At 43.2% G+C, this 12,866-nt stretch overlaps 1 protein-coding gene and 1 long non-coding RNA gene across 11 annotated transcripts in view; one reads left to right on the top strand and one right to left on the bottom strand.

Annotated features, from left to right (window-relative positions):
* LOC139570867 (regulating synaptic membrane exocytosis protein 1-like) overlaps positions 1–12,866 on the top strand; it is an 85,405-nt gene that overhangs the window by 65,946 nt on the left and 6,593 nt on the right. The window contains exons 16-23 of one of the 10 annotated variants that reach the window (XM_071393154.1): positions 4,307–4,478; positions 4,761–4,865; positions 5,417–5,479; positions 6,792–6,857; positions 7,917–8,018; positions 8,399–8,476; positions 9,113–9,175; positions 9,681–9,746. In XM_071393154.1, coding sequence (XP_071249255.1) covers positions 4,307–4,478; positions 4,761–4,865; positions 5,417–5,479; positions 6,792–6,857; positions 7,917–8,018; positions 8,399–8,476; positions 9,113–9,175; positions 9,681–9,746 — 715 coding nt within the window. The remainder of the gene's footprint in view (positions 1–4,306; positions 4,479–4,760; positions 4,866–5,416; positions 5,480–6,791; positions 6,858–7,916; positions 8,019–8,398; positions 8,477–9,112; positions 9,176–9,680; positions 9,747–12,866) is intronic. The other 9 variants (XM_071393156.1, XM_071393155.1, XM_071393157.1 and 6 more) reach the window with 9 other exon arrangements.
* Positions 5,230–12,866, bottom strand: part of LOC139570868 (uncharacterized) — a 21,986-nt gene continuing 14,349 nt past the window's right edge. Inside the window, exons 2-3 of the long non-coding RNA XR_011674179.1 lie at positions 12,677–12,816; positions 5,230–5,472 (exon numbers count right to left, since the gene is read on the bottom strand). This is a non-coding gene — a long non-coding RNA (uncharacterized lncRNA). The remainder of the gene's footprint in view (positions 5,473–12,676; positions 12,817–12,866) is intronic.

The raw sequence follows: 12,866 nt of genomic DNA, 5'->3' as shown, positions 1-12,866 counted from the left end.
TCATATTACAACATACATATAGAGTTTGTTCGAAAATGTGCATATTTAGCCACAAAAAAACGTGGTTATACAATGAGAATAGTAGCAAAACTGGCCTGAAAATGTCGGGCGCCATCTTTGAGAGTGATCTAGTCTAATCGATAACTAATCATAAACTTGACTAAAAAATACAGGGTTGACAGGAATCGAAAGACAAATTAGTTCTTAATGCAATCGCTGACTTACATTTCTAAAATTATCCTTACTGTGCAATACCGGGTCCGCCAAGCGAAGCTACACAAAACAAAATGGCGATATATGCGTTTAAAATTTTTCAACAGAACAGCGATTTATCATCATAAATAGTTCTTACTGTGAGCTGTTCTTCCATCAGAATCTTGGGCAATGTATCCTTTCTCCGGTCTAATCGTCTTTTGGTCGAAAGATGTCCTCTTGTCCCGTCGAAATGGCCAATAACGTTCGGTATGTACAGGAAACGTGCCCAGCTCATGGAAGGGTGTCACAAATAAATGCCTCAAAATCGCACTAAACGGATATAAATTGCTATAAAACAGTTTAAATTAACTACCTTATGATGTTTTTAACACCTATAACAAGTAAAAACATGACCGGCGATATATTACTGGCTAAACCAAGGCTTGGAAAGAGGTCGGTCCAACGTCCTTCTTGCGTCGAGCGCAGGGTCCAAAGGAAAGCTACTTCCGGTCTTTGGTGTTTTATACAGGCCCTGATTGCGCAATCGACTCCATTCAAATTGTCACCACTTACTGACATCTAGAGGAAGGTGTAGGCAGTGTTTGTATCCTCATAGCATTCACAGGGACATTAAAACTGACCTGGGACCAGAGGCCAAGATTTCTGAAATCTCACTCCCTGTCAGGAAAAGTGCTGTAGATAGAGTTCTGTTCCACTCAGAGACATAATTCCAACGGTTATAGAAACTAGAGAGTGTTTTCTATCCAATAATAACAATAATATGCATATTGTACGAGCAAGAATTGACTACTAGGCAGTTTAATTTGGCAATGTCAAAAAAATAAAAGTGCTAACAGCACCCCCTATTGACAAAAGGTTAACCTCTCTTGGGGTATGTGGGACGGTAGCGTCCCCCCTCGTCAACAGCCAGTGAAACTGCAGGGCGCCAAATTCAAAACAACAGAAATCCCATAATTAAAATTCCTCAAATATACAAGTATTTTACACCATTTTAAAGATACACTTGTTGTAAATCCAGCCACAGTGTCCGATTTCCAAAATGCTTTACGACGAAAGCACACCAAACGATTATGTTAGGTCAGAGCAAGTCACAGAAAAACACAGCCATTTTTTCAGCCAAAGAGAGGAGTCACAAAAAGCAGAAATAGAGATAGAATTAATCACTAACCTTTGATGATCTTCATCAGATGACACTCATAGGACTTCATGTTACACAATACATGTATGTTTTGTTCGGTAAAGTTTATATCCAAAAATCTGAGTTTACATTGGTGCGTTATGTTCAGTAGTTCCAAAACATCCGGTGATTTTGCAGAGAGCCACATCAATTTACAGAAATACTCATAATATACATTGCTAAAATATCCAATTGTTATGCATGGAATTTTAGATCCACTTCTCCTTAATGCAACCGCTGTATCAGATTTCAAAAAAACTTTACGGAAAAAGCACACCATGCAATAATCTGAGTACAGCGCTCAGAGACCAACACAACCCAAACAGATATCCACCATGTTGTGTAGTCAACAGAAGTCAGAAATAGAATTATAAATATTCACTTACCTTTGATGATCTTCATCAGAATGCACTCTCATGAATCCCAGTTCCACAATAAATGTTTGTTTTGTTCGATGAAGTCCATAATTTATGTCCAAATACCTCCTTTTTGTTTGCACGTTTAGCCCAGTAGTGACGCGTGATCACTAGGTGCAGACGAAAAGTCAAAATGTTCCGTTACAGTCCGTAGAAACATGTCAAAGGATGTATAGAATCAATCTTTAGGATGTTTTTAACATAAATCTTCAATAATTATCCAACCGGAGAATTCCTTTGTCTTCAAAAATGCAATGGAATGCAAGTTAACTATCACGGGAACGCGCATGGTCAGCTCGTGGCTCTCTGGCAGACCTCTGACTCATTCCCCTCTCATTTGCCCCCACTTCACAGTAGAAGCCTCAAACAAGATTCTAAAGACTGTTGACATCTAGTGGAAGCCTTAGGACGTGACCCCATTTCCACTGTATCTTGGATAAGCAAAGAGTTGAAAAACTACAAACCTCAGATTTCCCACTTCCTGGGTGGATTTTTTCTCAGGTTTTTGCCTGCCATATGAGTTCTGTTATACTCACAGACATCATTCAAACAGGTTTAGAAACGTCAGAGTGTTTTCTATCCAAATCTACTAATAATATGCATATCCTAGCATCTGGGCCTGAGTAGCAGGCAGTTTACTCTGGGCACTCTTTTCTTCCGGATGTGAAAATACTGGCCCCTACCCCAAAGAAGTTAATGAAGCCGGTGACTGATGTGGTAAACTCCTCAATGTTATTGGATAAATCCCGGAACATATTCGGGCGCAGCGGTCTAAGGCACTGCATCTCAGTGCAAGAGGCATCACTGCAATCCCTGGTTTGAATCCAGTTAAGAATTTGTTCTTAACTAACTTGCCTAGTTAAATAAAGGTTAAATAAATAAAATATTCCAGTCTGTGCTAGCAAAAGGACAGTCTTGTAGCTTAGCATTTTCTTCATCGGACCAATTCCTTATTGAGCGTATAAATGGTACTTCCTGTTTGAGTTTTTTCTTGTAAGCAGGAATCAGGAGGATAGAGTTATGGTCATATTTGCCAAATGAAGGGCGAGGGAGAGCTTTGTATGTGTCTCTGTGTGTGGAGTAAAGGTGATCTATAGTTTTCTTCACTTCTAGTCACACAGGTGACTTGCTTGTAAAAAAATTGGTAAGACAGATTTCAGTTTCCCTGCATTCATTAAAATCACCGGCCACTAGGAACGCCACCACTGGATGTGCATTGTCTAGTTTGCTTATGGCCCTATACAGCTTGTTGAGTGTGGTTTTAGTGCCAGCATCGGTTTGTGATGGTAAATAGACAGCTACAAAAAATATAGATGAAAACTCTCTTGGTAAATACTGTAATATGGTCTGCAGCATATCATTAGGTGTTCTAAGTAAGGCAAGCAAAACCTTGAGACTTCCTCAACATTAGAGATCCTCCACCAGCTGTCTTGACGATGCATAGGAAAAAAAACGCTAGATGGATATTATGTCCTTGTTCAGCCACGACTTCAAGAAACATAGGATATTACAGTCCTTCAGGTCCCGTTGATAGGATAGCCTCAAACGGAGCTCGTCCATTTTGTTCTCTAGTGATTGTACGTTTGCCAATAGAACGGAGGGTAGAGGCGGTTCATTTAACCGCTGTCTTAGTCTTGTCAGGGGGCTCGCTCGTTTGCTTCTCTTGCACCGCCTCTTCTTCTTTCGAGTCCCGGAGATTAGGGCCTGGTTTCTGTTCTGATATCCAGAAGCTGTTTTCGGTCATAGGAAATGATGGCAGAAATATTATGTACCCAAAAAGTTAACTTCATAGTAAAAGAGAATTGGGCAGGAGCCCGTAAGACAGCAGCTATTCGCTGCAGCTCTATCTTCCAGTTGTGTCTAAAGGTGGGGGGGGTCATGGGAATGCTGTCTTCTCACTAAGAGAGACATTCCATCGACATTCTACAACTAAAATGTTGTTCTGTTGTTGTCAGAACACTCCGAAAACATCACTGCCGTATTTGTCTGTGGTTGTGGGTGTATGTGCGTGTGGGCATATGTGTGTGTTTGAAAGATTAGAGAGAAAAAAAGAGAGCGAGAGAGAGAGGAAGAGAGAAAGAAATTGATACAGCCACTAACCTCTCATTGTTTTTCTTGGTAGAAAAAGAATATTGGAGATTAAAGGGACCCACTCTCAGCATTAATGAAGCATTCCTCTCCTTTAAAGATGACAAAAAGCACTCACATGGACCTTAGTTAATTGCAGTGTGATTGCAGCGAGATTTTCACTGTTTCGGGATCAGGCAGGTCTTCTTTATGCAAGCTGAACATTATAAGCTCACAGGAGTAGGTTGTTTGGTAAAGCAGGAACACTGTGTATCTTTGGGTTCAACTGGCATGAGTAGTTTGTATCAGTATTGACATATTAGAGCTGAGGGCTACAATTGTGCCAGCTTGGGACAGTACAGTATGTCTTATGTATGTTTTGCTTTTATGAACAATGCTTCTCTCCCTCTGTGGCTGTGTGTGTGTGTAGCAGCCGAAAGAGGCTCGCGGGAGAGGGAGCGGCAGCAGAGGGTCCCCCACGCCACCACTCTGGAGGTGCCGGAGCAGCAGAGGACACCCCAGCTTCGCTCTCGATCTGTCTCCCCTCACAGAGAGGAACAGGGCAGGGGCCGATCACGACCCACCAACGTCCCCACCCAGAGGTGAGGGGAGTGGAAAGGACAGGGGGGAGATGGGGTGTTGATGAAGAGAGCGGGTTGAGGAGAGAACTTCAGGGACAAGTTTGTGTTTCGGCCTTTGCGACCCAGAACAAGTAGTGCTGCCAATATTGCTCTTACTGTCACTGCCAACACAGCCAACACATACACTGTTACCACAGCTAAAAGCCTTGTTCTCTCTTTCTCCCCACCCCCCACCTCTTCTCTCTTTTGCACTCTCTCCCTCTTCCTCATCTCCATATCTTTCTCAACCCTCATCTGTGTCAGGAGTTTGGATGATGAGATCCACTATAGTAGGAGGTCTAGTTCTCCCACCCGCTACTACGACTCTGCCGGAGGACACTACCAGGAGCAGGACTATGTAGATGACAGGTGTGTGTGTCCGTGTGTGTGTCCGTGTGTGTACAATCGGGTGGCCCTGGATTATTTTTCCCTTTTGTCTTTTCCAGTTCAAAAGGTTGTTTAGTTGTGTTTCTTCCTTTGTCTTCTGCTCTCTTCCTTTCTGTGATTCAGCACGATGAATAGTCAGGATTATGTTTGGATATGGCTGTTCACTTGTTTGTTGTTCTCAGTTGTTCGCTGATTCAGACTCTCAGAACAATGAAGTTATAGCCATGAGACAAAAGTTTATTAAGAGTTATAAGGCATCGTAGCATCTCTTGCTATCATATGTGTACCTGTCGGAGTAGGTAGAAGTTGCCCTCAACCACTGATACAGGGTCAGATTTGTTCATCCCCTGTAATGGTTAGGGTTAGGATATGGGATAGAATCATCTGATCCTAGACCTGTGGTTAGGGGAAACTTCTACCTGTCCCATTGTTCTCCGCTGGCTCAGCTTTGTATCTATGTTCTTTCTCTGTCCTCCGGTTTGGCTTCCGTTGTTTATTTCCTCATGTGTCATCCATCCCCATGGTAACCACAGTGAGGTCATCTTGATCCACCAATCAATGCGGGGCAAAAGTGCAGAGTGCCTACACACTAAAAGGTAAACAGAAGTCAGGACATGTATTATTATTTGTATTAGGTATGATCCCAATCCTCATTCTCACCGTCCTTATGGCGCTTCACCTTAATTAAGTGGTCCTTGTCTTTTTCCATTGATTTTGGAGCTGCATATAGATGTGTGGAGATTTCTTACATGACTTCACCCTTGAGTTAAATGCTTCTTATTCTGTCGTAATGTGTGTGAGCGAGCAATTGACATGCAATTTCAGTGTGTCCATCCTATCCCATGTGACAGTGACACAACACACACCCGATCAGACGTCAACACTGGGACTGTCCACCGCTGACCGCACATAGCCTCTGCTGACCTTGGCCAATGCCTGAGGGGCAGCTAGTTATTCAGAGTTAGCGTCATGTAGCTATAGTGATCCGTTCATGGTTGTAATAATGTGCCTCGAGCACTAGAGGGCACTTTTTGACACTAGTTCAGTGCATTACCAGATCCATTATATTGGACAAAGGTGCAATACTGTCCCGGTGAGCCCACCCATAGAGGTAAGTGGCAAAGCCTGGCTGGTACATGGCTGGAAGAGACTGGCAAAGGCTGGCATACATGCTTCCACACGGCTGGCATGCTGCTCTCCTGTCTTTCTTTAGCAGTAGTTTGGGAATTGTATTTCCATTCTGTTAATCCATCTTCCTCCTCCCCCTTTTTCTATCTCCATCTCCTGCATGCACACACACATCACACCTCAGGAGGTCTTCTAGACAGTGGTGTAAAGTACTTAATTAAAAATACTTTAATGTACTACTTAAGTCAATGTTTTGGGTATCTGTACTTTACTATTTCTATTTTTGACAACTTTTACTTTTACTTCACTACATTTCTATTGGAAATAATGTACTTTTTACTCCATAAATTTTTCCTGACACCCAAAAGTACTTGTTACATTTTGAATGCTTAGCAGGACAGGAAAATTGTCCAATTCATGCACTAATCAAGAGAACATCCCTGGTCATCCCTACTGCCTCTAATCTGGCAGATTCACGGACCAACGCAACCCAAATTCTTTGTTTTGGGATGTGCCCCTGGTTATCCGAAATTAAAATGATTTGCTTAATATAAGGAATTTGAAATGCTTTATACTTTTACTTTTGATACTTAAGTGTATATGAGCAATTACATTTACTTTTGATACATAAGTATATTTAAAACCAAATACTTTTAGACTTTTACTCAAGTAGTATTTTACTGGGTGACTTTCAACTTTTACTTGAGTCATTTTCTATTAAGATGTCTTTACTTATACTCAAGTATGACAATTGGGTACTTCTTCCACCACTACTTCTAGACACAGTAACACTCTTCCCGCTAAGAGGCCCCTCTTAGTCAACAGCATCCACAAGGACATTTACAGGTATGTGGAAGAAGAGAGAGAGGCTGTGTTGGAAAGTCGCTCCCCTCCAAACTTTGTACCCCGTCTCTCCCCCCCATGTACACACACAATTGTCTTGTAAGTTAGTGTTGTTGTGGTATGTTATACTTTTGTAGTTTGATGTTCAGGAGGTACTATCACTTGAGTAACTTCATACCACTGTTGCAGTACAGATACTGTATCCTGGTCTTACTGATCTTGATCTTACTGATATACTTGGATGAATTCTATCAATTCACTTGGAGCCGGTACTGAAAGTAGTCCAATTTGCACTTCATGAACAGGTGCTGCAATCTTGTCCATATGGGAGTATTGTCCACAGTTGTAGGCTACCACACACATCCTTACCCACTCTTGGCCTTTGTTTGTTTGATGTTAAGTTGATTTATGTTGTGTTTTTATAACATGCTTTTATTTAGATTTTTTTTTAAATTGTCTTGAGTGAAGTTCCACGCTGCCTGCATGTCTAAAGACTAGCTTAATGGTGCGCTCCAGTGTTGTCACAGCAACGCGCCACTCTTTCACACAACGAGTTCTCAGGTTTACAGACAAGATCACCGTTAGGTAAGACACACACGCAGACACAGACACAGACACACAGACAGACACACAGACCCACAGACCCACAGACAGACAGACAGACAGACAGACAGACAGACAGACAGACAGACAGACAGACAGACAGACAGACAGACAGACAGACAGACAGACAGACAGACAGACAGACAGACAGACAGACAGACAGACAGACAGGCAGACCTTTAGCCCTCAATGACCTTCTCATACCATGGTCAAGGACTCTTCTGAGAACCGGAGAACAGGTCTCCGTGACAACCTGACTACCTTACTATCTGACAACATCTTCCATTGCCGTGACTGTAATCAATCACCTAATCACTCGAAACCAGGTTCAGACTAGCAAGTCCTTTATGATTTGGGTATCTAACATTTCTTTCTTTTCCATTTTTCTCTTCTTTTTTCTGCATCTCCTCCTGTCCTGTTTTCTCCTCTCCTGCATTGGATGGCATGTTATTGGGCTAGTGATCTACAGCCTTCTCTTGACAGGGTTAAGACTAGGAGCGCTAGCACCAACTGTCTGAACCCAGAAAGGAACCATAGTGTTCCTTCACCAGAGCCCAAAAGGTACCAGCCCACTGACTTGTACTCTGCACCCCACCTCCTACACCCTTTTAGTGTGTGTGTGTGTGTGTGTGTGTGTGTGTGTGTGTGTGTGTGTGTGTGTGTGTGTGTGGTGTGTGTGTGTGTGTGTGTGTGTGTGTGTGTGTGTGTGTGTGTGTGTGTGTGTGTGTGTGTGGTGGGGGGGGGGGGGGGGTCTCATGGAATGAGTGTTTGTACATAGCTACTTTGTGAGAGGACATAAAGGGAGGGTCCCTTTTTTGTGATAACAGCCTTAAACTGAGACTCGGACATATGATAGACCCATGAAGTCGATAAAGCCCCTATGAGAGTGCAGGTGATCATGTGTTTCTCTGTGTGTCCACCGGGGGTGCTGCGGGTCTCAGCTGCTCCCAGTCTCTGCCCCGCAGACGCCCCGCCAGCCCCAGGATTCTAATCCAACACGCCTCCCCAGAAGACGACAGGTACCCCCTTCCCATCCGGCCCCATCCCCCCCTGTTAGCAGCTGACCCCAACCTTAACCCCCACACCTGTACTAAACCCCAACAAACAGTGTAATAGCTAGCTAACCTCTAACCCTAAACGTATCCCAATCAATAATTTTGCTCAATGGGACTATTTTCAGGGTCTTTTGGCGTAGAATCTGGTGGCCTAGTGTCTTGTGCTCTAATATGTTCTTTAGAATCACTGTGGCTTGTAGTTTGGATTCTAGAATGTAACAGCCTGTAGGTTGTGTTCTACAATCTAGTTTGTGTTCTAGCATTCTGCCGTGTAAACGTTGTGTTCTAAAATCCTTGCAGCCTCTATCTTCTCATGAAGAATGCCTGTGCTGTTTTGCTTTTCGCTTGTGGAGTTGTAGTCTATGAATTGAGGGATTTCAGAAGCTTTTGTCTGTTTGTTGCATGCCAACTGAGCTTTTCTCATTATCACTAATGTTTGTCTTTCATATTCATAACAAAAGACACATAATTCAGGATTCAAAGTTGAGTTTATATCTATGTAAGTCACAAGTGGTGTGTTTGTGTCTGTCTGTGAATGTGTGTCTGTGTTTCTCATCATGTCATCTCATCACCTTCATGTTTGTGGTATGTATGAAACAGATGGATGATGGAGGGTCTAGTTCCTAGACAAGAGACAGTAAACCACCTCAGTGCAAAGAAGAGGTACACACACACACACACACACACACACACACAAACACACACACACACACACACACACACACACACACACACACACACACACACACACACACACACACACACACACACACACACACACACACACACACACACACACACACACACACACACACACACACACACACACACACACACACACACACACACACACACACACACACACACACACACACACACACACACACACACACACACAGTACTTGTTCAATGAATGCATGAGTGTGTGATGCTTCCTCATGATCTTTGTTCCATATTTCATTGTTGTGTATTGACAACACAGAGGCAGCTACATCAAATCCATATCTTAACTGGCTTCTGTAGAGCATAAGGCTGTCCGATTCATTATGAATAGAGAATCAGACTTCTCTCACTTACCCCAGCTGTTTACCCCTCTCCCATACTCCATTCATTTATTCATCCCTCCATCCGATTCTTTCTGTTTTCCACTCATCCCCCAATTTCCCAGGCAAACTCGGACCCTGGACTCATCAACCTGTCACAATCTGGGAAAGAAGCTCCCTGGCAGAGACAGGTAAGGTGGCCAACCATAACATATACCCAGATTTTTGTGTTTCAACATCATCACTTCCGGCCCAATCCTTAAACTTTCATTAAAATCTCCCATTCACATCAGTACAGGATTAAAGTGAAAGCTTGAGTTGAGCATGTGCATCTCATTGTGGGTTTCATCCTGTCATCATAGACTGTCCCATCTCATGAGTTCCCAGAGTAGGATGAAGTTCCCCATAGACATCTAAGATCAGTTTTCCCCCATAATAATTTAGGTTTGTGGGTAAACTGATCCTAGAGTGGTGGTCTACCTCTTTTCTGTTCACCAGTTCATCCACAGTACCACTATTTAAACTTTGATTTTGGAATTAACTATTACTTTAAGAGGTTGTCAGCTGTACCTGTACTGTACGACAGTGGTTAGCATCAGGGGTTGGAACCAATTTCTTTTCCTAATAATTTCATCCAGAACAGAAAAATAATTTTTTGAGTTCCATTCCACTTTTCCAAAAAAAGTTACTGTTTATTTCGTTCCTTTCTGTTCCTTTTTAAACCTCTGAAATATATATTTTTTACATTTAGCTCGACATTAAATGACTTCACCAATGGATAGAGCAGCTTGCTATGGAGCGGGCAAGCTATGTACATGCATTGGACAGGCAAGTGTAGGGTAGGATGTAAAAATGTTTTGCTGGTGAGGATAATGCTGGGCATCTTGTTTTTATGACATGCATTATCTGAATTAGGCCCACAGATTTATACCTACGGAGGAGTGGCTTATATGAAGGAACTTTAAATGTCTTTGAACTTCAAAGAGTTGACTTAACTAATGTTGGACCAGAGCTAGCCCTTGATCATGACTCTCCGTTACATTACATTACACTTAATGGTGCCTAGAGTTTTCGAGAGCTAGACCAGAGCTACCTAATAAGCTAGCTAGACAACTAGCTTGTGTGTGCAGAGCGGCACCAGTTATTAAAATAAAAACACGGCTTACCTTTTTGTAGTTAATGAATCCAATGTGAAACAATAGTATTCTTAACTACCATTGAAAAAGTAAATCTATTGTTCTCTAATTTGCATAGGCGCTTAGTTGCATTTTTTTTGTGTGATTGTTAACCGATTCCCATGCTTTTAAATAATGGTTCTGTTCTGGAACAGTATAGATCACCTTCGTTCTCGGGTCTGGTTCGGTTCCTTGAAAAATGTCATTCTTTTATGGTTTTTGGTTCACTTCCCTGAACCAGTTCCAACCCCAATTCAACAGCTCAGACACAAGACTTATGTGGTGGGGTCTACAGACAATCACAGACTACAAAGGGAAAACCAGCCACGTCGCGGATACCGACGTCTTGCTTCCGGACAAGCTAAACACGTACTTTGCCCGCTTTGAGGATAACACAGTGCCATCAACTTGGCCCGCTCCCAAGGACTGTGAGCTCTTGTTCTCCATGGCTGACGTGAGTAAGACATTTAAGCGTGTTAACCCTCCCAAGGTTTCCGGCCCAGACGGAATCCATAGCCGCGTCCTCAGAGCATGCGCAGACCAGCTAGCTGGAGTGTTTTCGGACATATTGAATCTCTCCCTATCCCAGTCTACTTCAAGATGTCCACCATTGTTCCTGTACCCTGTACTGAGAGCAAAGGTAACTGAACTAAATGACTATCGCCCTGTAGCACTCATGAAGTGCTTTGAGAGGCTAGTTAAGGATCATATCACCTCTACCTTACCTGACACCCTAAACCCGCTTCAATTTGCCTACCGCCCTAATAGGTGCAAAGATGATGCAATCGCCATAGCACTGCGCACTGCCCTGTCCCATCTGGACAAGAGGAATACCTATGTAAGAATGCTATTCATTGACTATAGCTCAGCATTCAACAATATAGTACCCTCCAAGCTCATCATTAAGCTCGGTGCCCTGGGTCTGAACCCTGCATTGTGCCACTGGGTCCTGGACTTCCTGATTGGCCGCCCCCAGGTGGTGAAGGTAGGAAACAACACCTCCACTTCGCTGATCCTCAACACAGCGGCCTCTCAAGTGTGCGTGCTTAGTGCCCTCCTGTACTCCCTATTCACCCATGACTGCCTGGCCACGCATGCCTCCAACTCAATCATCAAGTTTGCAGACGACACAATAGTAGTAGGCCTGATTACCAAAAATGACGAGACAGCCTACAGGGAGGCGAGGGCCCTGGGAGAGTAGTGCCAGGAAAATAACCTCTAACTCAACGTCAACAAAACAAAGGAGTTGATCGTGGACTTCAGGAAACAGCAGAGGGAGCATGCCCCTATCCATATCGACGGGTCCGCAGTGGAGAAGCTGGAAAGCTTGAAATTCATTGGCGTACACATCACTGGCGATCTGAAATGGTCCACCCACACAGACAGTGTGGCGAAGAATGGGCAACAGTGCATATGTATATACTATATTCTATTCTACTGTATTTTAGTCAAAGCCACTCCGACATTACTCAATCTAATATTGAAATATTCCTTAATTCCATTATTTTACTTTTAGATTTGTGAGTATTGTTGTGAACCATTCTTAGATACTACTGCACTGCTAGATACTACTGTTCTGTTGGAGCTAGGAACACAAGCACTTTGCTGCACCTGCAATAACATCTGCTAAAGATGTGTATGTGACCAGTAACATTTGATTTGAACCCATGGTTAGCATGGTGATGCTGACGTTAGCATGAAAGCATGGATCAGGATTCACTGATATGTTTTTACATGTCTATACGGATTTCAACATGTTTGACAATGTTTATTTATTTATTTATTTTCGTATGTTTTCCGTCCTTTCCTTTCATTGCTTTTCTTTTAGTCTATATTCTGTTCTTTTATTTCCTTTTTGCATGCTGCTTTGCGCTGTGCGACGGTGTGCACACGGTGTGTATGGTGTGTATGGTGTGTGTGTGTGGGGGCCCCAAGAATAAGCCCACCTCCATCTTGAGGGCATCCCGAGGACGACCCCATCCCCTGCGGCCACTCGGTAAGGGGAACCTCCGGGGTTCCCGGGCTCACCCCAAACAAACAGGTGCTGACCTCTGACTCCTCACCTCTGACCCCTTGGAGGAGTGGTCTGAGAGAGAGAGAGAGAGAGAGAGAGAGAGAGAGAGAGAGAGAGAGAGA

This window comes from Salvelinus alpinus, chromosome 3, assembly GCF_045679555.1.
Source record: "Salvelinus alpinus chromosome 3, SLU_Salpinus.1, whole genome shotgun sequence".
Taxonomy (NCBI): domain Eukaryota; kingdom Metazoa; phylum Chordata; class Actinopteri; order Salmoniformes; family Salmonidae; genus Salvelinus; species Salvelinus alpinus.
Note: the sequence above shows the minus strand (reverse complement) of the source record. Positions and strands in the feature narration are given on the sequence as shown.